We start from the raw sequence: 22,956 nt of genomic DNA, 5'->3' as shown, positions 1-22,956 counted from the left end.
CATCAGACTGCTGTGCTAAATTTTTTTGTTTTTTGGCGGTACGCGAGCCTCTCACTGCCGCGGCCTCTCCCGCTGCGGAACACAGGCTCCGGACGCGCAGGCTCAGCGGCCACGGCTCACGGGCCCAGCCGCTCCGCGGCACGTGGGATCTTCCCGGACCGGGGCACGAACCCGCGTCCCCCGCATCGGCAGGCGGACTCCCAACCACTGCGCCGCCAGGGAAGCCCTGCTGTGCTAATTTTTACAAATGACAATACGTGTCTAACCTTACAGGACGCGAGCAATTCCTTCTTCAAGTTGCTATCAAAAGTCACTCATATCAGAGTGGGGAGGCTGGCCCTTCTGATGAGTCCCTAGAATTATCTGGCCGCATCTGTCATTCTGGGGGCAGGAAAAGCGGTGGATTTTCAGTTAGTGGTGAAGTTGTCAAGTGTCGTCAGCCAAGTCCGCCGGGCGACGGGGTCACGGCCGGCCTGCTGGAGGGGATGCGGCGTGGGGAGCTCCCACCTGGCCGGCGCAGGAGGCCCCGTCTTCACCAAGCAGCCCTAACTCTCAGCAAACTTCGGGTTCATGACTGTCGTGGTGGCGCTCTTGAAAAGGGGGTTATCCTGGTGAGAAGAGCCAGCGTGACTTGTCAGCGCCGGGAGGAAGGCACTGGGCTCCTCTGGGGACGAGCTGCGAGGGTGGGGTGAGGCAGGCTCGCGCTCCCGTGGGCACGCCCTCGGCGCACAGGGTGGGAGGTGCGCCTTTGCGGGGGCCCGGGGCCACTCACGTTATTCCACTGGGACTTGAGCTTCTCCTTCTCGAAGCGCTTGTACTCCCTGAGGTCGCTCAGGTGGGTCAGCACCTTCCAGACGCCCAGCAGCAGGATGCCGACGAGCACGACTCCTGCCACGGTGCTCCCCACGATGGCGGCGACGTCGGGGCCCTTCACGCACTCTAAGGCAGGGAGGCACACACACGGGGGCGTCAGGCCCGCCCCGGCCCCGGCCCCCAGCCAGGGAGGGTGCAGAGCTGGGCACAAGGCCAGGCCCTGTGCTTCCAAGTGAAATTGAGGGGCCCTCTGTTCATGGAGAAGGAAAGGGGGCCGAGGTGGCCAGTAAGTAACCAGGGCCAGACGCTGGCCTCCCACCTGGACAGCCAATGGCCCAATCACCGGAACCTAACCTAACCCACGTTGGATCAGAGTTTAGGGATCGGCACTCTCCTCGTAAAGGCATTCCCAGGGGAACCGATGGCAGCAGCCTTGGGAACGAGGGGGGTGGGGTCCCAGTGCCCGAGGGGCTGCACCCAGCCTCCTCCTGAGCTTGGGGGAGGGGGAGGCTCTGGACTGCAGCATGCCCGCGCGGCCCCTGACCAAGGCACAATGCTCAGTGAGAGCCCGTTTGCCCGGCTCGTGGGCACTGGGGTTTGCGGGCACTCCCCCCGCATCATCCTGGCCTCTCCAGGGAGCCTCCCTGTCCTCACAGAAGTGGAACAACTTAGCCAGCGCTGCACAAAACCAGACCTGACCCCACACGCGCCTGTTAAAACGCCCGGGGAGGGGCTTCCCTGGTGGCGCAGTGGTTGCGCGTCCGCCTGCCGATGCAGGGGAACCGGGTTCGCGCCCCGGTCCGGGAGGATCCCACATGCCGCGGAGCGGCTGGGCCCGTGAGCCGTGGCCGCTGAGCCTGCGCGTCCGGAGCCTGTGCTCCGCAACGGGAGAGGCCGCAACAGAGGGAGGCCCGCGTACCACAAAAAAAAAAAAAAACAAAAAACGCCCGGGGAGAGCTGTCTGCACCAGCAGGCTGGGCTCTGCCGCCCTGGTAATAGACAAAGGGCTTGGGCCCTCCCTGCCTTCCTGGGGGTCCTGTCGTGGGGAGGGGAGCTGGGAGGTCGCCGTCCTGCAAGGACCCCGGGGTGGACTGCCGACCCACGTCTGCTGCGGTCACCCGAGAGGCCGGCCTCGCAGCCTGTGCCCCCTCCCCGCAGCCTCTCTGAGCAGTAAAGGGGCGGGGGTCCCGAGAGCTGGTATGTCCACACAGCTGGCTCCGCGCGCTGCTGATGTAACCCTCAAGCCCATCCCCTCGTGGGGGTGTTACTCTACGTCCCCGCGTCCCACACGCGCTTTGTCATTGTCCGCTCAACCTACCTCCTCGACGCTGCCCTGCTCTCCGTGCCCACTTGTTGCCCTCCCTCCCGGTCCCGCCCAGAGTTCCATCCAAGGGCAGGCTCTGGCCACGCCGCCCCCAGGACCCCACCCGAGCCCTGCTCAGTGGCCGGACTGGGCAGTGGCCCTTCCCAGGTCTGCGCCGGGCCTGTGAAGGCACAGCTCACTCCTCTGAAAGGCAGCTGGCAGCCTCCGGTGCGTCTGGGAAGAGAAAGAAGCCCAACCCCTCCCCCCCGCGCCCGCCCCCGCCCCCCGACTCACAGGCGCCCAGTAAGAGCCCAGCCCAGCACCTCTGGCCCTCTCAACCCCTGGTCTCAGCTGCAAGCGTCCTCCTCAGAGAGACCTTCTGACCCCTGAGACACGCCCCGCCGGCGTCTTTGCCCCTGGGAACCGGTTCATGTGTCCCCACCCCGTGTCCCGGGAACCTGTGAAGACAGAGCCAGCCTCTGGGTCCCCGGCGAGCCGGGCGGCGGGCGGGCAGCGGCACGTGGGCCAGCCGGCTCCGGCTCCGCGGGCCCCTCCAGGGCCAGGGCCAGATGTGGGTCCGGCGGCCCCCACGGTCGCCCGGGCCGGCTCTCGGGCCCGGCGCTCCAGGCCGCGCTCCGGACAGCGCCCCCGCGGGACAGCCGGCCGCCCCGGAGCAGGGCGCACGGCGGGCGGGCTGAGCGGCGCGCGCACCCGGTCCTGACCCCACCCGCCCGGGCTCACCGCGCGTGTCGTTCACGTGCACGTCGTATCTGTCCCGCCCCTCGCGTTGCAACAGGGTGTAGCTCATCCAGCAGCCCTCGGAGTCGCGCTCCTTGCACGCGCGGCCGGGCAGTGGCTTGGGCAGCAGCTTCGTCTCCCCGCACGCCGCGCTGCAGTTCTTGGCGAAGGGGCCCTGGTCGAACTTCAGACACTCGGCGCAGTTGCTGCGGGCGAGGCGCGGCGTGACCGCGGGCGGGAGGGGCGGGGGCGCGGGGCCCCGGGTGTCCGCGCGGCGCGGGGCCTGGGCCACCCGGAGCTGCGGGGCCGTGCAGGGCAGTCGGGGGAGGGCCGTCCCCAGAGCCCCGCGCCCGGCCGGACGGCGGTGCTCCCGGGCCGCGGAGCGCGAGGCGGGCGGGGCGGCGGGACACTCACGCGTAGCGGGCGCAGGGCGCGGGGCAGCCCGGGCACTCGAGGCACAGGGGCGGCTGGTAGCCGGGGTCGCACTGGCACACGTTGCAGCGGCATCGGCCGCGGCCGCTGCACTCGACGCCATCCAGGTTGAGGCAGCCCTTCGTAGACTTGAGGCACTGGCACGCCGAGCCCTCGTGGCCGTTCTGGCACCTGCAGGTGCCGCAGAAGCAGAGCCCTCGCTCTGGAAGACAGGGGCCCCCGCAGACTCAGCCCCGCCCGAGGCCCCGCCCGAGCCCCGCCGCCCCGCCCCAGGGGCGGCTGAGGCCCGCCGGCTGGTCTGTCGCCCCGGCGCTCACTCTCGCCCCCGCAGACTTGGCCGTCGTAGCGCTCGCAGTTGACGTTGTCACACTCGCAGAACTGGCCGTAGATCTTCTTGTTGGGCACATCGCTCGTGTGGCACACGCACTGCCCGCAGATGCAGTCCCCCAGCCCCGAGCAGATGATGGAGCTGTTGTCCTTCCGGCAGCTTCCCTCCAGCTCCTGGCTGCTCCGGCCCTGCGTCTGGCACTCGCAGTGCTTCCCCAAGTAGCCGGCGTCGCACCTGCAGGGGGATGTGAGGTCAGGGCCCTCCCGCGCTGGCTTTACTGCGGGGCGCCTGCGCGGGGCGCGGGCCGCGGCCTCACCTGCAGACTCCGCACTCCAGGGAGCCCCTGCCGCCGCAGAGGCTGTGGTCCCGGCTCGCGTCCCGGCACCGGCACTTGCACTGGGGGAGGACCCGCACAGTCACCGTGTCCGTGAAGCCCAGAGCCCGGACGACGAACGACTGCTCCTGGATGCACTCTGTGGCTGTGACCTTCACCTGGAAGGTGGTCTGTAGTGGGAAGGCAGGGCTCAGGTGAACACTGGACACCGGGCACACACCCTGCCCCCATCCCCTCCCCGGGCAGCGTGGACAAGGGCACGGCCTGGCAGGGTGAGGTCCGCGTCCTGGGCTCCCAAGCACGGAGGGGACCGCCTCTGCTGCGCCCCCGGGGGAGTGCACGTCAGTGGGGGGAGGGAAGGACATGGACACTCCAGGTGGCTCCAGGACTTGGGAGGGGAGATGAGGGAAGAGAGATGAGAGCTGGAAACTCAGAGTCAGAGATGCTGGAACATGCCCCCCACCCCTCCCCCAGCTCCCCCCCCACCATCCTCCGGTGGCCTGGACTTGGGCAGGGATGTCTTTAGAATACTTTTAATCTCACATCCCTTTAAAAGAATTTTAGAGTGACTTTGCAAATGACGTATATTTTCTCCTCGTATTTTGTCCTGAAGCCTGGAGGCTAAGATGCCAAAATCGCACAGGAAGTCCTAGGTTCTGCGTGTGGGGTTGTATTCTGACCCCGAATGCCCAAGGGGAACCGAGTGGGCAGGGCAAAGTCCCTGCCACTCACACAGCACTGCTGCTCAGCCAGCACTGAGCTTCAGGGAGCACCGGCTTGTCCACGGCAAGCCTCACTGCAAATCAGTGTAAGCGAATCTCCAACCCGTACGTTAAGCCAGGGAAGTAATCAGTCAGTCACGAGATTGAATAAATTCCCGTACGGATCACCCAGTATGAGGGGGCTACAGTTCACTAAAAAGTCACACACAGTTAGTAAGTCACATAGTTGAAAGAATTCCGATGTCGTTTAGAAATAAAAGCAAGTATTTTGCTGAATATTAATTCACAGCTGGAGAAAGAAAGGAAAAGTTTAATTGTTCTGGTCACGACAAATTAAAAATATCAGGGAAATAACTCAGTGCCTGTTTATAGTCATTTGTGTGGCCCCTGCTTTAATGTCTTTGTCAAAAAACAAAAACACAAAAATCAAGAAAATCAAAGCAAAGCAGATGCCCCGTGTAGAAGGAACGCCCTTCTTAGGCGGGCGGCGCTGTACCCGGCATCTGCCCCCAGGGGGCGCTGCCGTCCTCGCGGCGGTCGGTGTACACCAGGCCGCGAACGGTGTGAGTGGATTTTCAAGGGAAGGAACTGGACCCGCGGTGGACTGGACCCCGCCTCTTGCTGGTCCCTGTGAAGCCGTGTGCCGGGGTGCACCCTCCCTCGCTGTCCCTGGGGGAGCCCCTTCCAGAGGCCGGGAGGGAGCCTCACCGGCACGTTGATCTGGACGCCGTCGCAGTCCCCTCGGGGCTGGTCCACCTTCGACACCCCGTTACTGCAGAAGGAGTCGTAGGTGACTTTCAGGGTGTCAGGGAGGGTGCTGTGATCCAGAAAGACTCTGGAGGACAGTTTCTGTGGGCAAAGAGCATCGCGATCAGGCTCACCCCGCCGTCGCCGGCCCTTCCCAGCCGATGGCCGGCACGCCTCTCATCCCCTCCTTCCACCCGTGTGTCCACTGAGAGCTCCATGGGTGCCGGGTCCCGCACCCCATGCCGCTGGTGGCAGGGTTACCCATGCCACGCCCCCCAAGACAGGCCAGTGGAATGGGACAGACGTGGAGACAGGTCATAGCCCTGCAAGAACGGGAGCTCGAGCGTCCACCCACCACTGAAACCCCAGTTGCCTGGCACAGGGCGGGAGCTGGAAAAACTGTCTCAGTGAATGAGAGAGAGCGAGACAGACCGTCAGACAGGAAGAGAGACAGAGAAACAGAGATAGAGACAGAGATAGAGAGACACGGAGAGGTGAATGAGCCACTCACTGAGGGTGGCATCATCGGTGCAAAGACAGAGCCCCCCATGGGCAGCATCTGGAGTTTGGGAGGGCCTGCTCGGGGCGGGGGTGGCTAGGGCTCCAAGAGGGAACGGGCAGTGTCATCAGTGCCTACCGGGCGCTCCCAGCGAGCTGTGCCCGCGAGGCCAGCAGACCCTTGGGCCGGAAGAGGGCCTGATGCTTGTGTCCCAGGGAAGGCACGGAGGGCCTGGGGTGGCACCTACCACACCATCAGCGAGGAGGACAGCTGCCCTGGGGAAATGCCTGAGGATGGCCCGCAGAACGCGGGGCCTCTCCTCTCCAGACCATCCTCCTGTTGGCCTGCGGCGGGGCGGCGTCTCGGCTGACTACGCAGGGGGCACTTACGTTGTAGGCGTTCTTAATAAGCTGGACTACGTTGCTGGAATCTTCTGACAGCTCCCCGACTGCAGACTTGGGGATGATCTCCGTGAGCTTCTGTCAGGGAAGAAGACAGGTGGGCGTGGCCAGAACCCTGGTACCAGGACACCTCAGCATCTACCCAGTTTTGTAATAACACCCCAGAGGGTTTCCTTCCTGCTTGTGAGATGGCTCAGGCAACCTTGCACCCAATTTCTTACTGTATTTAGTTAAGACAGCACGTGGTCAAGTGCTGTGCAGGCAAACGTTTAACCACTGGCTCTCAGGAAGAAAAACACCCTGAATTGCAGCGTTGGCCGATTTCCTCGGTAGAAATACTCCACCCTGGTTGATTTCCCAGCCCTGAAGGCAGAGCTGGGAAGATGTGCCTCGCCATGGTTAGATGCCACCCCAGGGACTTCCCCGGTGGTCCAGTGGTTAAGAATCCGCCTTCCAATGCAGGGGACATGGGTTCACTCCCTGGTCGGGGAACTAAGATCCCACATGCCACGGGGCAACTAAGCCCGCGCGCCACAACTAGAGAGCCCACGCTGCAACGAAAGATCCCACATGCCTCAAGATCTGACGCAGCCAAATAAAATAACTAAGTCTATTAAAAAAAAAGATGCCACCCCATCACGCAGATGTGATAGGCACAGGTAATCATGAAATGTGGCATAAAATCAGGAAGCGATGTGTTCTGAGCGTGTGAGTTGACATAATTTAACTTTCATAATGGCTGTGTTAAACAACATTGTGACAATTGGCTCTGGCAGGCGGGGCCGGCTGGTCCAGCGGCACCTCTGGGGTGGGCAGGCCGGAGCCCGGGGTCATGCAGACTAGCCTGGGGCAGCCTCCAGGGAACATCTGTGTCCCCTGCCACCCTTAGCTTAGCCCGTCTTTTATGGGAAATTGCACCATCACTTTATCTTGCAGAACCAAGGGTGGGTCACGTCCCTGCCACAAAGCCCTGCTGTGACGCCCCAGAATGGAGTCCAGTCTCCTCCACAAAGCTCACGAGGACACACAGCCTGGCCACCCCACCTCCGGCCTCTGCCACCCTCTCCCCTCCTCCCCAGCCTCGGGACCCCGCCAGGGCTCAGAGAGCCCTCCTGGCCACCTGCTCTCCATTCGGTGCAGAAACACATACTGAGGAGGGTCCAGCGTAAGCTGCCCATACAGACTCGGGCATCCCTGACCACCCACTCCCCAGGAGCCCCGGGAATGAGCTCAGGAAGCTAAGGCTCAGAAAGGCCTGTGACCTGCCCAGGGCCTCGTCCTTGCTGTCAGGGAGCAGGGTCTGGGGTCCGAGTCTCCCGTCTCCAGCTTCTAGCCCATCACCACACTGCCTTCTGGGACACGACTCCTGCTCCTAATAGCAAATTACTGGGACCTGCTACCACCTGGCGAGGAGGAGACTGTTACGTCCCGTAATACGGTCGGGGACACGGCGGCTGCGAGGCCCTGACTTGCCAGCGCTCGGGCAGCTCATGTGGGCGGGTGGTCTCTCAGCGGCACCCGGCCACCAGCCCTGCTGTCCTTGTGGCTTGGCCAGCTCCCCACTGCCAGCCCCCCGGGGGTCTTCCGGACACCTGCCCCTCCTCCCTCGGCATCCCCTGCAACCTGTCCCCGGCCTGGGGTCTGGGAACGCTGATGGCAGGCGCGGCTGGCCCCACTGGCAAACGCCCCACACAGGCACAGCAGGCCACAGGCCTCAGCAGGAAGGGGACCGGGACTTAGGGAAGGAGAGGGGCCAGGAGGCGCTCCCAGCCCATCGCCGCCAGAGGCCGCTGCGCTGAGCCCGGCAGATGAAAGCACAGCAAGTAAAACAGCCCCACAGAGACTGGGAGAAGAGGGAGGAGAGATGGAAGACGCTCTAAGACAGAAGACAGTTGCCCACGAGAAGTCCGTGCCACAGAAAAATTTAGTAAGAACAGCGATTCAGAAAAGTCAGGGCAGACCCAGGTCTCCTGAGCCGGGAAGGAAGTGCTGTCACAGCCGCCGGGGGGCCCGGGCGCCTGCTGGTTATGGGGTGTTTTCCTCGCGACACTGAGCTGTGCGCTGGGGGTTCCAGAGCCCTCCTGTGTGCACCTTACACTGCGTGAACGGCGTTGACGTGCAAACGTACGTGGACACAAAACGAGGAACTTTCTTTCCCTGCCATGAAGAATGCGGTCTGCAGACCCGAAGGGTTTCGCTGAGGCAAAACCACAATTACCGAAGCGCAAGGACTTGTCAGTGTCAGCGGCCTAAAGAGGCCTCAGCGGCTCAGCAGCAGCGCTCACTCCCCGGAACCCGGGGCCGCCCGCGTGGCCACAGCCCACGCGCCCAGCACGGAAGCAGAACTCAGGCTGTGGTCAGCCTGGATTTTGTCACCATTCAGTTGCGACGCCTTGTCCTGCCACGTTGCTCAAGCCCACTTACCTCGTACGTTTGCACCATTCTCTTGGTCACAGCAAAGATGGGCTGGATGTTGCTTTCAGCCAGTTTGTGCGCCAGCTGGCCCACCGACGGGTAGTCCTGGAGAGGGGACCCCCGGTCAGATGGCTCCCAGCGCTGGGGACAAGCCATCCAGGCTGCCTGTCCGCTCCTGTCGGCAGAAGTGCCGGCCCAGGGCGCAGAGGCTCCGCCTGCCTCGCGCTGTGATGGGGCCGTTCCCAATGATGTTCGCAAACGCGTGAGAGAATGGGGTTAGGAGGGAAACCGACTATATTGAAATACACTCGAGAAAATATTAAAAGCTGAGAAGTGCTTCCTGATCCACGCACTAAAAAAGAAATCCAGCGGCAAGTAACCGCTCCCAGACACTCAAAGTGGAGAAGAGAGGAGCATTTTGCGGTGTCCGCACTGTGGGGCGCTGGGGAGACACCTCCGACTTCTCCTGGGGGGCCGCGTCGCAGACGCTGCCGCCAGCACAGTGGCACCTATTTTCACAACCGCGTGACGTGCGCAATTTCAGGCAGAGGCTCACCGGAGCCTCAGCTATCACATCTGTCCTGTCCCAGTCGGTGGGCCCCTGAGAGCTGCCACCGACACCCACCTCGAGTCTGCAGGCTGCAGGTGGAGGACCCCGAGGGTCACATGTCTAAAGTCCTCTGCAGTGCCTGGGGTTTACGATTCCAGGGTGCCGAGAGCATCGTTTCACAGCAGCCCTGGACCAGAGAATTCTGACCTCTTGGTGCCATTAAAGTGCTTGCCCCCGAGCGAGGGCCCCTCCCCACCCCTCTGGACCGGGGGCTGGGAGTGAGCATACCTCCCCACTCCCCCGCCGCAAGACACCGCACTCACGAATTCGTTGCTGCTTTTGTACATGTTGTCCTCCAGGTGGCAGCGGCCGTCGTTGGGAGTCAGGATGGCGCCCAGCTTCCCGTCTCCCGCAAAGTGGAAGCCATCATCCGTGGCAAACACCAGCAGCCTGGTGACGTTGCGCCAGCCGATTTCCTCCTGACAAGCAGAGGGCAGGGTGACCCGCCTCAGCTTCCCCAGCGGGGACCCGCAGACCGGGGGAGCCAAGGCCGAGCTTGCTGTGTCGGCCTCAGGGCTGTGTGCCCCCCACTCCTGGGCCTTCGGGGGAGCAGGAGGACCAGAGACAGGACCCAGCGCCCAGGGGAGCCCGAGAAGTGTCTGTGGGACGACAACCTCCCAGATGCCCAGGTGAATGTGTGGGACACGAAGGGACAGGAACGCATGTTTACGTTTGCATCCTCTGTGGCCCAGTCAGCTCAGACCTGGGACCACCTCCTACGGGGACACTCCCAAAGAAGAAACAATGCTTAGAAATGTTTATCTCAGGGAAAAGCACTGCAAACACAGAGGGAGGAGCCCACCGACACCGTGACGAGGGGGTGACAGAGCCAGGGCACACGTGCGTCAAGAACCGTGACATCACACAGAAATGAAAATGTGTGTCTGCGACGCAGGGCGGTGCACCCAGGGACCAGAGAGGCTGGAGGACTGGGATCCGGTCTGTGAAGGTGGCAGGACCGCGTGGCTAAACACGGGTCGACGTGTTGCAACACATCACGGTACAGCGGCGGGACAGGACCACGTGGCGAGGGGTCAGCAGGGGGCGGGGGACGGGCGGCACCGACACTTAAGCCACGTAACTGTCGGGGAGCCTGGCCAGGACACCCTCTGTTCCTTGAGGGGCACTGGAAGTAGGGGTGATTCTACTGCAGGAGCCGCCAGGGTTCGGTGGCTCAGGGGTCTTGCTTAACAGGATCATTTCCTTGTATTTAGGCTGCAGAAGAGTTGCACGGGGTCGCAAGCTAATCGTGGAATCTGTGGGTGTCGTGACGGAGGCCCCCAGGTCTGGAGAACTCAGGGCAGGCAGGGGCCTCACCGGGCACGCGGCAACCTGCATCATGGCGTCCAGCCCGCCCTCGGGCGCGTCCAGGTTTCCCGAGATCAGCTGCTTCCCGACCTCTGTCTGGAACTGGTTGGAGTTGTCGGTGAGTTTCAGCACGTGCCTGAAGGCGAACGGGGCCTGGCACTCCTTCTCCTTGTTGGGGCACGGGTTCCGCAGCTTCTCGGGGTGCGTGTTGACGAAGGGGAGCACCGTCTTGTCCACGAAGGACCCGAAGCCTAGGGGTCGGGGGGGCCGTGAGCCCCGGCTTCCCCACCTCATGCCAGAGGTCGGGGGGAGGAAGCAAGGTGGCACTTGGGGGGTTGCTCTCAGGGACACTAGGTCTGGAGCCCCGGTGCCCTGCCCTCGGGACGCGGGGGCACAGAGATGCCCAGGGTGGGGGCCTGGGGGCCGTGCAGGCAGCAGGCTGGCCGGGGCTCAGGGGAGGAGGGAGTGGGCAGCTCACCGATGCGGCCGGACTCGGTGATCTCGTTGAGGGCCTGGAGCAGGTCGCCCCCCAGCTTCTTGACGTTGATGAGGTCGTCGAGCATGGAGTAGGAGAGGTCCATCAGATAGTACAGGTCGATAGGGTAGCCCTTGGCCCGCCGGAAGGTCAAGTTGAACGCAGCCGCCTGACCTGCGGGATTTGGGAATCACGGGGGCGTGAAGGCACGCCACCTCATCTAGCGGGGCTCGGGGGCACTGGTGCCCCCTGCAGGCCTCAGGACCCTCATGACTTCCCCACTCTCTGAGGCCTGCAGGTAAGATGCAGGGCGCCTACTCAGATTCGAATTTCAGATAAAGAGCACATTCCCAAATAGAAGACTATGTGGGCACAGAGATACTGAAAAATGTTCGTTGTTTGTCTGGCCTTGTTGAAATTCAGATCCACCTGGATCTCCCTCGATCTCCCCGGCAAGGCCTTCTCTACCAGCAGCCAGCAAGCAAATCCGTCCCGTCCGAGCAAGGGCTCCCTGGCCACCCTGGGGATATCCCCCGTCCTCAGCCACCTCCCGCTGGCTTCTGCTCTTCGCCTTCTTAATCACCACCTGTACCTGTAGTTACTTGCCTATCGGTCAGTACGAATAGCCTGTGTCCCCAGCTCCCAGGACGGTGCCTAGCACACAGCTGGTGCTGCACAAAGACGTGAGGAATCGAGCTCCGAATCGAGTCCCCTCTGCCTGGCCCACCTTCCAGCATCAGCGCCCACGTGTGGCCGCCCCAGCCCTGCCCAGGCCCGTCCGCCACATGCCCCTGCTGCCCCACCACGCCGCCTTCCTGAAGGGCGTTTCTCGGAGCGCTAACAGGGAGCTATGTCCCGAACCTGGGTCCGTGGTCAGGTCAGGTGGGCAACACTGATTTAAATGGCTACTGGGGTTCCTTGGCTGCAGGACTTGTCAGAGCCTTTACTTCGCCAAGAGTACCTGGCCTTCTGAGAGTGGGACAAATGAGTGCTTTCCAGATGGTTTGTTCTCCCTTTTAAAAAGGACGCAGAACTCAGGGTTAAAAGAGAGACTAGGCACCAGCCGCGGATGGGGTTCTTGGGGGCATCCTCCCCAGGGCAGAGAGAAGAGCTCAGACTGATTTCCAGCATTCCCAGGGCCTCGGCCCAGCCCACCTGGCTGTCTGACCTGGACACATGGATACACGGCCATCAGGGGCTGGCTCACCCCCAGCCGAGGCCAAGCCTACCTGGTCTCAGGTAGAGCGTCACTTTCTGTGGGGACAGCTGCTTCTGGCCCCCCACCTGGTCCTGCTGGGTCATGGCGTGGCTGCTGGGGTCCACGATGTCATCCGTCGCGCAGCCCTTTGACAGCAGCTGCGCCCGCGTGTCACAGCGAGTGGAGTCAGGCTCCCCTTGCCCCGTGAAGTTCTGGGGGAGGCAGGGGTCAGGGCTCAGGGGCAGAGAAAAGGTGGGCGCCCACACTGTGGGTGCTGTGCGAAGCTGAGCCCCTCATGTGCACCGGACTCAGGTCAGGAGTCCCGGTGGGAGCGGGACGAGGCAGGGGCTGGGCGGCCTCCAGGGGGCCTCTTCGCGAGGCTCCGCATCCCCGGAGAGCCCGGGGGCCGGCAGAGGCGACTCCGGAACAGCGTCTCCAGCCCCAGGTGGAGCCGCGGGGACTCTCCGCGGCCCACGGAGCCTCCGGCCCAGGGTTTTCAGGCCCTCGGGCAGCGTCAGCAGCACCCGACGAAGGAGGGAGTGGTTCCCTCCCAGGGGGGACGCGAGCGGCCCCTCTTGGCCCACGTGTTGGCCCCCAGGCACCACGCGGACCCGGAATACAGGCCAGGGCTCTGGGCCAGGCAGTTCAGAAGGAAACAGGCCGGAGGGGGGCGTGGGGGTCCTGGGTCTTCCCTCGTGACCACTGTGCCCCCACGAAGGCCCCCTGGATGTGGACACGCCAGGGAGACAGCAGCGGCCGCATTCGGAGGGTCCTGCTCTCGGCTTCCTCCGACAAAAGGAGGCTCCGAAGAGCGACCGCCGGCAGGAGACCAGGCAGGTGCAGGGGGCGTGCCCAGCAGTGCCGGGGCGGGGCCAGCAGAGGGGCGGGGCCAGCAGAGGGGCGGTGCTTCCTGAGCTGCCTCTGAGCTGTCCTTGCTTTTGGAACCCTATTAATGCTTTAAGTACTCGAGAAAGAAAATTAACAGGAATGGAGAGGGAAGAACCCCCTAAGATGGAATCCACTCGGAAACAATTGAACCTGACTGCATTTCAAATGCATATGATAAACTCAGGAAAGGGAAGGGAGAAATTCAACCTGAGGAGGGAATTTTTAAGCCGGCACTGTGACCGCACCCCAACAAGAGGAGACAACACAGACCACACCCGATTTCCCCCCTGCAGTGGTGTGGGTAGCGACTCTGTAACCTCTTTCTGTGAATCGTAGGATTAAGAGAATGGGGAAATGTATTGCGGATGTTGGGAGCCTGGCTTCTCATGAAGGGGAACCAGGAACCCTCAGAGAAATGTCTGAGTCCCCAGCGGGGGCGAGGAAAGTGCAGACGGGCCTGGAGCTCTGCTGATCCCAGAGAGTAAGAGAGCTCAGGAAGTGATGCTGGGGCGTGCTAACAGGACACAGGGCCAGCCTGGGGGCTCCCAAAGGCCAGACGGGGAACAGTTCGAGCTTCAAAATGACAAAGTGAAAGCGATAGCTTATAAGCCACTGAATAAAATAAACATCTACAGGTTCACACCGATGAGAGAGATGGAGAGAGGGAGATTGGGGGAAGGAAAAATTCCTCCTTACATTAGAAGCCATTAGAAGGAGTAATGAACAGGAATGTCACCATTTTGCAACCATCCCAGTGAGAACTGATTCAGGCACCCAACACCAACGGTTGCTCAAGCTAGTGGGTGTAAGCCTGATGGGAAGCAGAGTATTTCCTGGCCTCGGAATATCTCCCCACAAATTACTTACGATTGCAAAAGGGAAATAGTGACGTCATGGTGGAGAGCCTGGCAGCTACCACCTCAGCTGAGTGGTCCAGGCTGCATCCCCAGTAACAGGACGAAGTGACAACAGGGGCCCTGCATGGGGTTCCTGCCAAAACGCACACCCTGGGCTGAATCAGAGGGAATGCCAGACAAACCCATATGAGGGGCATTCGGCAAAACTGCTGTCATGAACTCCTCAGAAATGTCAAGGATGTGAAAGACAAAGAAAGCTGACGAATGTTCCAGATTCCAGGAGATAAAGAGACATTTGAATGCAATGTGTGGTCCTGGATTATAATATTGACCAGTGGGGCAGGTGCGGAGGGGGGAATGATATCAAAGACATTATTGGAACAATTGGCAAAATTTGCACAAGGTGTGTAAATTTGATCAGAGTAAAGTACCGTGTTAAATTTCCAATCTTTGATAAATGCATTGCGGTTTTGTGAGTACCTTGTTCTCCGGAAAGTCCCTGGAAATATTAAGGGACAAAGGGGTTTGTGTCTGCAACCTACCCTCAGACACCTGAGGAAAAAAATAATATGTGTGCACGTGTGTGTTTCCAACCAGACCTGTGGTGTCAGAACCTCAGGGACCCCCATGAGGAGGGCGTGGTCAGGATCTGGGGGTCCCTAGGGAAGGGGTCCTCCCCAGGAGGAGGTGGAGCTACCCCACGTCCTGGCCGTCTTGGGCCTTTGCCTTTCTTCCCAGAGGGTCTCACAAGTAAAATATGAAGTAACTAAGGACAGCAGAGAGTTAGGTTTCCAGCAGGGAGCTTCCCCAGTCCTCCGTGTTCTGGGAGTGGACAGCGGGGCACACGGGCGGGTGGCAGCAGCTGCCTTCCTGCTGCAAGCATCTCTGCCTTGCCTCTGGCCAGGGCTCCTGCCTCTGGGGCTCGGGCTGTACCTGTCCAGACCCAGCGGTTTCACTCTCAGATCTGCCTCTGCCAGGCTGCCTGGGGACATGCTGTGTCCGCCTGTCTGTCTCTCTGACAGCTCTGTGTCCCTGGGCTGCTCCTGCCCCACTAGAAAGCAGAGTGGTGAAGCTCCTGGAGGCCAGCGGTTTCAGAGGCAGAGAAGGGGGTCCAGCCCAGGAGGAGGGAAGGGGGGAAGGGCAGGCCAGGCGTGAGGACCCTCAGGGTGGTTGACAGCATTCAACGAGGCTCTTACCAGCTTCTGGCACCAGGCGCAGCCAGGCCCTGACTCGATGCAGTCCCGGCAGGTGCTGACCTTGTACTTGGTGCACTCCTGGGAGAGGACTGGGGGAGAGGAGACAGGCTGGTGGGCGTAGCCTGTGGCTGGCTCTGGCCGACCCCCACAGGGACAGCAGGCCCTCCAGGGACAGCGATAAGGGACCCGGGGTGTGAATGGGGGTGGTGGAGAAGAAGGGGCTGCAGGTGGACCAGGAGGGAGGGAGGAAACCAGGGCCCCAGGGGAAGCGGCCTCCGGGAGGGTGGGCCCCACGGTGGGCGGGGCAATGGAGGAGGGCGGGGCGGGGCAGGGCCCTTCCTAAGCCTCCACCAGGGGACCTCGCGGCAGGAGGGTGCCAGGGCGGGTCCCATTCCTCCCATGAGGAGCCACCCCCGCGGGACTCACCGGACCGGAGGGCAAGCAGGCCGGCCAGGAGCAGCAGCTGGGGGCGCTGGCGCAGCATGTCCTGTGGAGGGAAGGGGGCGGTGACAGGGCCTGGGACTCCAGACTCGGGGCCTAGAGACGCAGAGCTGGGCGGGCCGTCCCTGCTGCCGAGGGGTGCTCAGCGCTGGGGCGTAGCCACACGGGTCAGTCTCCCCGGCCCCCCTCAACGGGGCTGTGCGGGCCGGCGGGAGAGGAGGGCTGAGTGGGGCCGCGTGAGCTCCACGCAGCTGAGCCCCCAGGCTCCGAGGGCCAGCAGGGAGTGGGCCTCCTGACAGTGACACACGCACACATGCTCACACGCGCACGTACACACTCACCACGCGTGTGCGCACACACGCGCGCCCAAGGTGCCGCGCGCTCCGGCTCAGGGCCCCGCGTGGCCTTCGTGGCCCCGAGTCCTCAGTGAATTGAGCTGAGCTTGGAGCAGAGACTCGGCCGGCCCAGGCCTCCTGGGAGGAGGCCGAACCAGGACTTGGAAGAGAAGGCAACTCTGAGCACCTAGCGGCGCCAGGACTGTGCCAGCTGCCCGCTGGGCGAGGAAGTGTAATCGGGCAGGACATCTGGGGCCTGCCCGGGACAGACCCCTCCCCCCATATCCTCTGCCTGCCTCGTGTCTGTAGAAAAGCTTCATCTCCCAGGCCTCCCCTGAGTCACAAAAGCCTGGCTGGAGAATTACGATTAAAAGGATGTGAACACTTCTCAACAAAACTAGCAGCTGGGCCAGGAGAACTGGTAAGAATTTAAACAGTAAATCAGCCATACGGCAGCCACAGAATCTTTAGTTCCTCCTTGAAGTACCTAGATAACGGTATCTGATGCACATATCCTAAGCTGTTTTACAGATGCTAAAACCCCTACCAAATGGAAGAAGCTGATTGCACAGTGACCATGAACGTGTAGCCCCCAGACCTACTGGAGCCTAAGGCTTGATCATGTGAACCTCTGTGACCCCGCCTTGTGACCTCACCATCAGCCAATCAAAGAACTGTGCACGAGCTGATCGCATACCCTGCGACGCCCCTCCCTCACCTGGCCTTGAAAAACGCTTTGCCGAAACACTTTGGGGAGCTCGGCGTTTTGGGGGCCTGAGCCACCCGTCTCCTTGCTTGGCCCTGCAATAGACCTGCTCCAGACTCCGATGTTTCGGTTTGTTTGGCCTCACTGTGGCATCAGGCACGCGAACTTGGGCTGTTGGACAACGGAAGGGCCCGCAGAGCCATCACCTGCTCTGCCGAGGCCACGAGCTCTAGGCGACCATTATTTTGCTCTTCTGTCCACACCTGCTGGCCCTGATGCTCCCAGAGGCAAGAGCACGGGGGCGGGCTGGAGGCCTGGCGCGGGGGCTCCGGCTCTCGGAGGTGGAAGCAGCACCTTCAAACCCGCTGCGCAGGGGCCAGCAGGGCAGCTCCACCCTCCCCCGGAAGTGCCCCCGAGGGACCCAGGCTGGGCCCAAAGCAGCACACCTCCTCCAGGCCAGCTCCCGGGAGGGGTGGCAGCGCTTCGTGCGTGGGTCCGCGAGCCCCCACGTGTGAGAACCTGTAGGGCTGCTGCCTTTTAATCTGACGCCAAGAGAGCGGAGAGGGTGCTGAGCAGCCAGCAAACCAGAGGCAGCAGGCAGGAAGGGGGGGTGTTTTATCCAAAACCAGGGTCAACAGGCTCATCCTGAACGCGTGCAAACGCCAGCTCGTCTTCCCAGCACACTGCTTGACAGCGCCGGGCCAGCTCGCTGGACGCAGGGTCCCAAAGCTGGGCCGGCAGATGCTCCAACCCAAGGTCCACTTGTGTTGCAGACCATGTGGCCCCTGCCGTGGTGGCCTCTGCCGTGGCCTGTGGGCTCTGGGTGCGCCTGGAGGCGGGTCCTGCCCTCGTCTCTGCTCTCCCATAACCCCTGCATGTGTACCAGGGGCTCTGGGGTGGAGGAGGATCCCAGGGGGTCCCATGGGGGACCCAGTGCTTAGAGGTCCCGCCCAGCCCCACTCTCCGGTCTCTTTTGGGGTGACCCCGCACCCCGGTCCCCACCAGGGTTATGATCAGGAGCTACAAGTGTCAAAACAGAACAGACCCCTTTCCTTTCCTGTTCGGGTCAAAAGCAGAACTTACGCCCTGCTCTGGCTTCCGGGGTCACAGAGCAGGAGCTGCGAAGGTGCTTTCGGTTTACTCCACGCCCACCCACTTGTGAAAGCGCCGCGTTGCCCCAGAGCCCTCTGGGTCCCCTAACGTTCCGCAGCCGGACGCCCCGCGAGGCCCACGCGTGCTCACTGACCCCCCCGGCTGACCTGGGCGCCGCCGGGCCCAGTCGGCCTCAGGATAGCACCCCACTTCGGAGGAACGGGCTGCTCCCAGCAGAGGTCGGGGAGCCCCGCCCCAGGCACCCCAGCCGTGCACGTCGCCGGCGGGGGGGGCCAGTCCCGCCAGGGGTGGGGAAGGCCCTCCAAAAGCAGCTCGACGCCCTTTCCTGTGGCCACGGACCCCAAACAGTCACAGCAACCAGCAGGCAAACCCCAGTCCTCGCCTGCGGAAGCCGAGGCCCCGGCAGCGGGGGGATGTGGACCCGGCGCCGCTCTCGGCTGAGCACCGTCCACGCGGTGGGGAGGGCGCCTTGGTTATGGCAGGAAGACCCACAGGCCACGGGAGGGGTGTGGCCGCTCTCCCTTCCCCCTTAAGCACTGGGACTCCCGCCGCGACCGGCTCTGCCCCAGCCCCGGTGCCCATGGCCCGGCGGGGGCAGGACGCCCGCGCACGCAGTGGCTCTGGGAGCTCGGAGAGCGCAGCCTGCAGCCAGCCCTCCTCTCGGCCCCGGGCAGGGGCGCCAGTGGACATGCCCGGCAGCCAGGACCGGCCATCAGAGGCCCCGATGCCGCAACCAGCATGGCGGGGCCGCACAGACCAAGGCCTCCTCCGGGTGTCGTCCTGGGGCCCGGCCCCCTGGACGGCGCAGGGCAGTGCCTGTGCCCGGGTCCCCGGCTGCCCCAGCGGCATATTCTGCTTCGGCCTCCTCTGCGTGCCTGGAACGGCTTGCGGGCCTGGTCCCGCTCTAGGGGAGGGCAGGCTCGGACCGCCCTCATGAAAGTGAGGCCCCGACTCGGCTGGGACAGCTGGTCCGAGAGCAGGGAGGAGGGCGCGGGCTCCAGCTGGGCCTCCCGAGCCCAGACCTGCGGCACCCTCCCTGCCACTCCGACGGCCCCCAGGCTGCACTCTCCCCAGATCTAAGGGCAGCCCTGCCCCAGGACTCAGGTTGCAAAACCCCAAGTCGAGGTGGCTTGAGAAACCCAAGGCCCCACGGGGCCTGTGAGGACTTTGCGTCAGAGCTACCCTTGAGCTTGACCCTGCCCGGCAGGGGGTTGCTGGCGCCACCCAGTGCAGCTGCAGGAAGTGGCGCACCCCCGCGGACCCCGGGCGCCCTGAGGATCACCCTTCCCGACGAATAAGGCTCTGAGCGCCGGGCCCGTCAGGGAACGCCAGAAGAAGGCTAGGGTATGCTCCTTTCAGATCCCACGCGCTCCACAAAAGCCCGTAGTCCCTATTTGGTAAAAGACAGAAGAGAAAGAGGAAACATCAAAAAGAAAGAAACGTTTAAGAGGCAGAGGCCCCAGGTCCGAGGCAGGGTAAGCTGCTGTCAGATCAGGCCTGCTGTCAAAGACGAAAGCTTTGCCAGAGTGCAGACCCTCAGGCAAGGCCCTGCGGGGCCCCAGGACTCACCGACCGTCAGGACTTTGCGTCAGAGCCCCTGCCCTTGACCATTCAAGGTCATAACCACCTGGTGCTGGTTTCCAAGAGGCGCGGCCAGCAAGAGACAAGGAACAGATGCTGTCAGGAAGAGGTTACAAGAGGGGAAGGCGGGGGTGCGGTATTCATCCCAGGAGCTGAGGATGCAAGGCTGTTTCACGTAGAAAAAGGCCAATGCTGACAATGGATCTAAAACAGGCATCAACACCTTTGTTTTTTTTTGCGGTGCGCGGGCCTCTCACTGTCGTGGCCTCTCCCGTTGCGGAGCACGGGCTCCGGACGCGCAGGCCCAGCGGCCACGGCTCACGGGCCCAGCCGCTCCGCGGCACGTGGGATCCTCCCGGACCGGGGCGCGAACCCGCGTCCCCCGCATCGGCAGGCGGACTCTCAACCGCTGCGCCACCGGGGAAGCCCCGGCATCAACCTTTTTAAACCAAAAGACAAAGTCAGGATGTGGTCGTTTCTGCTTTATGTAAAGACAAAAAAGAATTGGACAGAAGCGGATTCCAGTGGGGGCTGGAGGTCACGGAGTTTCCAGGCAGATCAGAAGACCAGGGCAGAGGGGATGAGGAGGACGCCACCCACGTGTTCTCTGAAGCCACCCCTTCTCGGCCCCAGGGGAACCCACTGCACGTGTTCATCACTGCTCCGCTCACCACCCGTGAAGGCTGATGGCAGAAATGTGAAGGGCCACAGTTTCTGAGCAAATGGAATAAAATGAGATGCCCCCCCAACACACACGTATTAATTAGAACCTTTAAAACACTCTGCTCAATATCCCTTAAGTCCAAGAGGAAATCAAATTTGTATGTACAGACGCTTCAGAAAAGAGACAGCACAACTTTCTCTGCTCAACGGGTCCCCGATGGAGAGAGAAGCCCGAGGCCCTAAATGCCTTTCTGCCTGACGGAAGGGAATGATGGTAAACGTGCAGGACGGAAAGTTCAGACGTGAGAGAAAGAGCCACAAAGCTCAGGAAATAAGGGGAGGGAGGTGGGAAATACACAGACAAGAGAAAAAGTCGACGAATCCGAAAACAAGCAAAAAAGCTAAAATTGATAAATACATCGAAAATCGTTTCTTTGGAAGAAGCAATACAATGGGTCGTGTGGAAGAGGGCGTGTATGGCAGTCAGCAGGGAGCTTAGGAAGGAAGAGGCGAGGCAGCCGGGAGCTGTGCACTGGCCTGCGCAACGCATCCAGAAGCTTCGGGGACAGAGTCGGCGTGACCCTGGCCCTCGGGCGGGTGGCCGGGGGGAGGCAAGCGAGCAGCGGCGCTCCGGCTTCAAAGGCACCAGGCAGAGCACGTTCCGGGAAGGCACGCGCCGTGGCAGTGCCCCCTTCACACCGTGGGACCCGTAAACCCGGGTTTAGGAAGTAAAATGATAAAAGGAATGGAAGAATGTGTCTCAGAGTAAGGACACTGAGCGTACAAACTAAGGGAGAAAATACCAAGAAGATAGACTCAGACTTCCCTGGTGGTCCAGTGGTTAAGACTCTGCGCTCCCAATAGAGGGGGTCTGGGTTCGATCGCTGGTCAGGGAACTAGATCCTGCACGCATGCCGCAACTAAGACCCAGTGCAGCCCAATAGATAAATAAATAAATGTCAAAAAAAAGAAGAAGATAGACTCTAAAATGAAAACTCTAATTCGAAAAGATACATGCACCCCAGTGTTCATAGCAGCACTATTCACAATAGCCAAGACATGGAAGCAACCTAAGTGTCCATCAACAGAGGAACGCATAAGGAAGAGGTGGTACATGTATACAATGGAACACTACTCAGCCATAAAAAAAGAATGAAATAATGCCATTTGCAGCAACATGGATGGACCTAGAGATTATTATACGAAGTGAAGTAAGTCAGACAGAGAAAGACAAATAGCATATGATATCACTTATATGTGGAATCTAAAAATTGATACAAATGAACTAATTTACAAAACAGAAACAGACTCACAGACATAGAAAACAAATTTATGGTTTAAAAGGGAAAAGGGGGGAGGGATAAATTAGGAGTTTGGGATTAACATATACACACTATTCTGTATAAAATAGATAAACAACAAGGACCTACTGTACAGCACAGGGAACTATATTCGATATCTGTAATAACCTATAATGGAAAAGAAACTGAAAAAGAATATATACATATGAAACTGAATCATTTTGCCATAAACCTGAAACATGGTAAATCAACTACACTCGAAAAAATTAAGCAAATAAGAAGACAGGCTCTAAAAACAAATTTTGTACATAAAAAACTGAATAGATGAAAATATTTAGGATCTGTCTCACGCAGAAGGTGAATGGTAATCTTTGTGTCCAAGGAGATTTTAGAAATAATAACAAAAAGGCAAATACCCCATTGAACTGGTGGGTTTTCATCACTAGGTGTTCAGCAAGGGCCGCCAGACCACCGTTGGAGACCTCCAACTTGCAACAGATTATAAAGCATTTGTTTTGTCTTTTGTAACCGCATACAAATAAAAATATGTTTACAAAAATAATAAATTGGTGGAAGCACTGCTCCCGAGGGGCTGCCTTTCTGTGTGCCCCCAGCCCCTGGAGCGCTGTGAGAGAACGCGTGCCCCGCGCCCACGGAGGCCCGTCAGGCAGGAGCCCTGGCTCGGTGAGGTCTCGACCGTCAAGGAGGCTGAGCTCAGCCCCTGACCTTAGCTCCTCAGCCAGCAGGGAACCCTTCCAACTACTTCTGGCTGCAGCCCAGGGTGCGACACACCCAGACGACCTTCCCTCCGGAAGCTTCCAGAGCAGCGGAATCAGGCCGCGTGGGTGCGGAGGCCTCTGCTTCTCAGACTGGCCAGATCTGAGCATCCGAGGGGCCTGACCTCACATCTGCCAATGGGAAAGGGGCCGTGACTTGCTCTGTGACGACTCCTGGGCAGAGGGCAGTGGCTGTGCAAGGCCGGGCCACAGTCAGTGGCCAGTCCTCAAGGGAGCCTCAGCTAGGGGGCGGCTGTCCCTGCCTGGACAGCCACTCGGGACCCCAGACCCCAGAGGACCAGGGCGGGGCACTGCCCACTGCAGCCACCCTGCTGGCCTGGCTACATTCTGCACTCACAGCCTCAGTTCACCCGCAGCTGCCCTGCGGGTGGACCAAACCCGCTCCCTGTGTCTAGGGAGGGCTCTGAGAGGGTCAGCCCCTCAGCCACACAGCCAGGACAGACGCCGGGACGGGGGCCCACGTCAGCCTGGCCCCAGGGCTGACACCCTCAAGTCTACGCCCAGCTGCCGAGTGAGTGTGGACAGGTGACCTCCCCTTCTGGACCGCAGTTTCCTCCCTTGTCACAGAGCGCCAAGGGTGCTGTGATGGTGAATTCTACGTGCCAACTCCGCTGGGCCGTGGTACCCAGTTGTTTGCTCAAACCCTGGTCTGGATGTTTGCTGCAAAGGTGTTTCTTAGATGAGCTCAACGTTACATAAGTGGGCTCTGAGTAAAGCACATGGCCCTCCATGACGTGGGCGGGCCTCATCCAACC

General features: G+C 61.2%; 1 protein-coding gene across 1 annotated transcript in view; it reads right to left on the bottom strand.

The window, feature by feature from the left end:
- Positions 1-7: 7 nt before the first annotated feature.
- The window catches only part of ITGB2 (integrin subunit beta 2), a 36,188-nt gene continuing 13,239 nt past the window's right edge, over positions 8-22,956 (bottom strand). The window contains exons 5-19 of the mRNA XM_024120376.3: positions 15,691-15,751; positions 15,265-15,353; positions 12,355-12,535; positions 11,129-11,299; positions 10,660-10,901; positions 9,606-9,761; positions 8,742-8,837; positions 6,306-6,395; positions 5,379-5,519; positions 3,931-4,118; positions 3,604-3,848; positions 3,269-3,488; positions 2,858-3,060; positions 773-939; positions 8-608 (exon numbers count right to left, since the gene is read on the bottom strand). Of these exons, the coding sequence (XP_023976144.1) occupies positions 546-608; positions 773-939; positions 2,858-3,060; positions 3,269-3,488; positions 3,604-3,848; positions 3,931-4,118; positions 5,379-5,519; positions 6,306-6,395; positions 8,742-8,837; positions 9,606-9,761; positions 10,660-10,901; positions 11,129-11,299; positions 12,355-12,535; positions 15,265-15,353; positions 15,691-15,748 (2,310 nt within the window). The 5' untranslated portion in view covers positions 15,749-15,751 and the 3' untranslated portion in view covers positions 8-545. The remainder of the gene's footprint in view (positions 609-772; positions 940-2,857; positions 3,061-3,268; positions 3,489-3,603; positions 3,849-3,930; positions 4,119-5,378; positions 5,520-6,305; positions 6,396-8,741; positions 8,838-9,605; positions 9,762-10,659; positions 10,902-11,128; positions 11,300-12,354; positions 12,536-15,264; positions 15,354-15,690; positions 15,752-22,956) is intronic.

Source organism: Physeter macrocephalus, chromosome 8 (genome assembly GCF_002837175.3).
Source record: "Physeter macrocephalus isolate SW-GA chromosome 8, ASM283717v5, whole genome shotgun sequence".
Taxonomy (NCBI): Eukaryota; Metazoa; Chordata; class Mammalia; order Artiodactyla; family Physeteridae; genus Physeter; species Physeter macrocephalus.
Note: the sequence above shows the minus strand (reverse complement) of the source record. Positions and strands in the feature narration are given on the sequence as shown.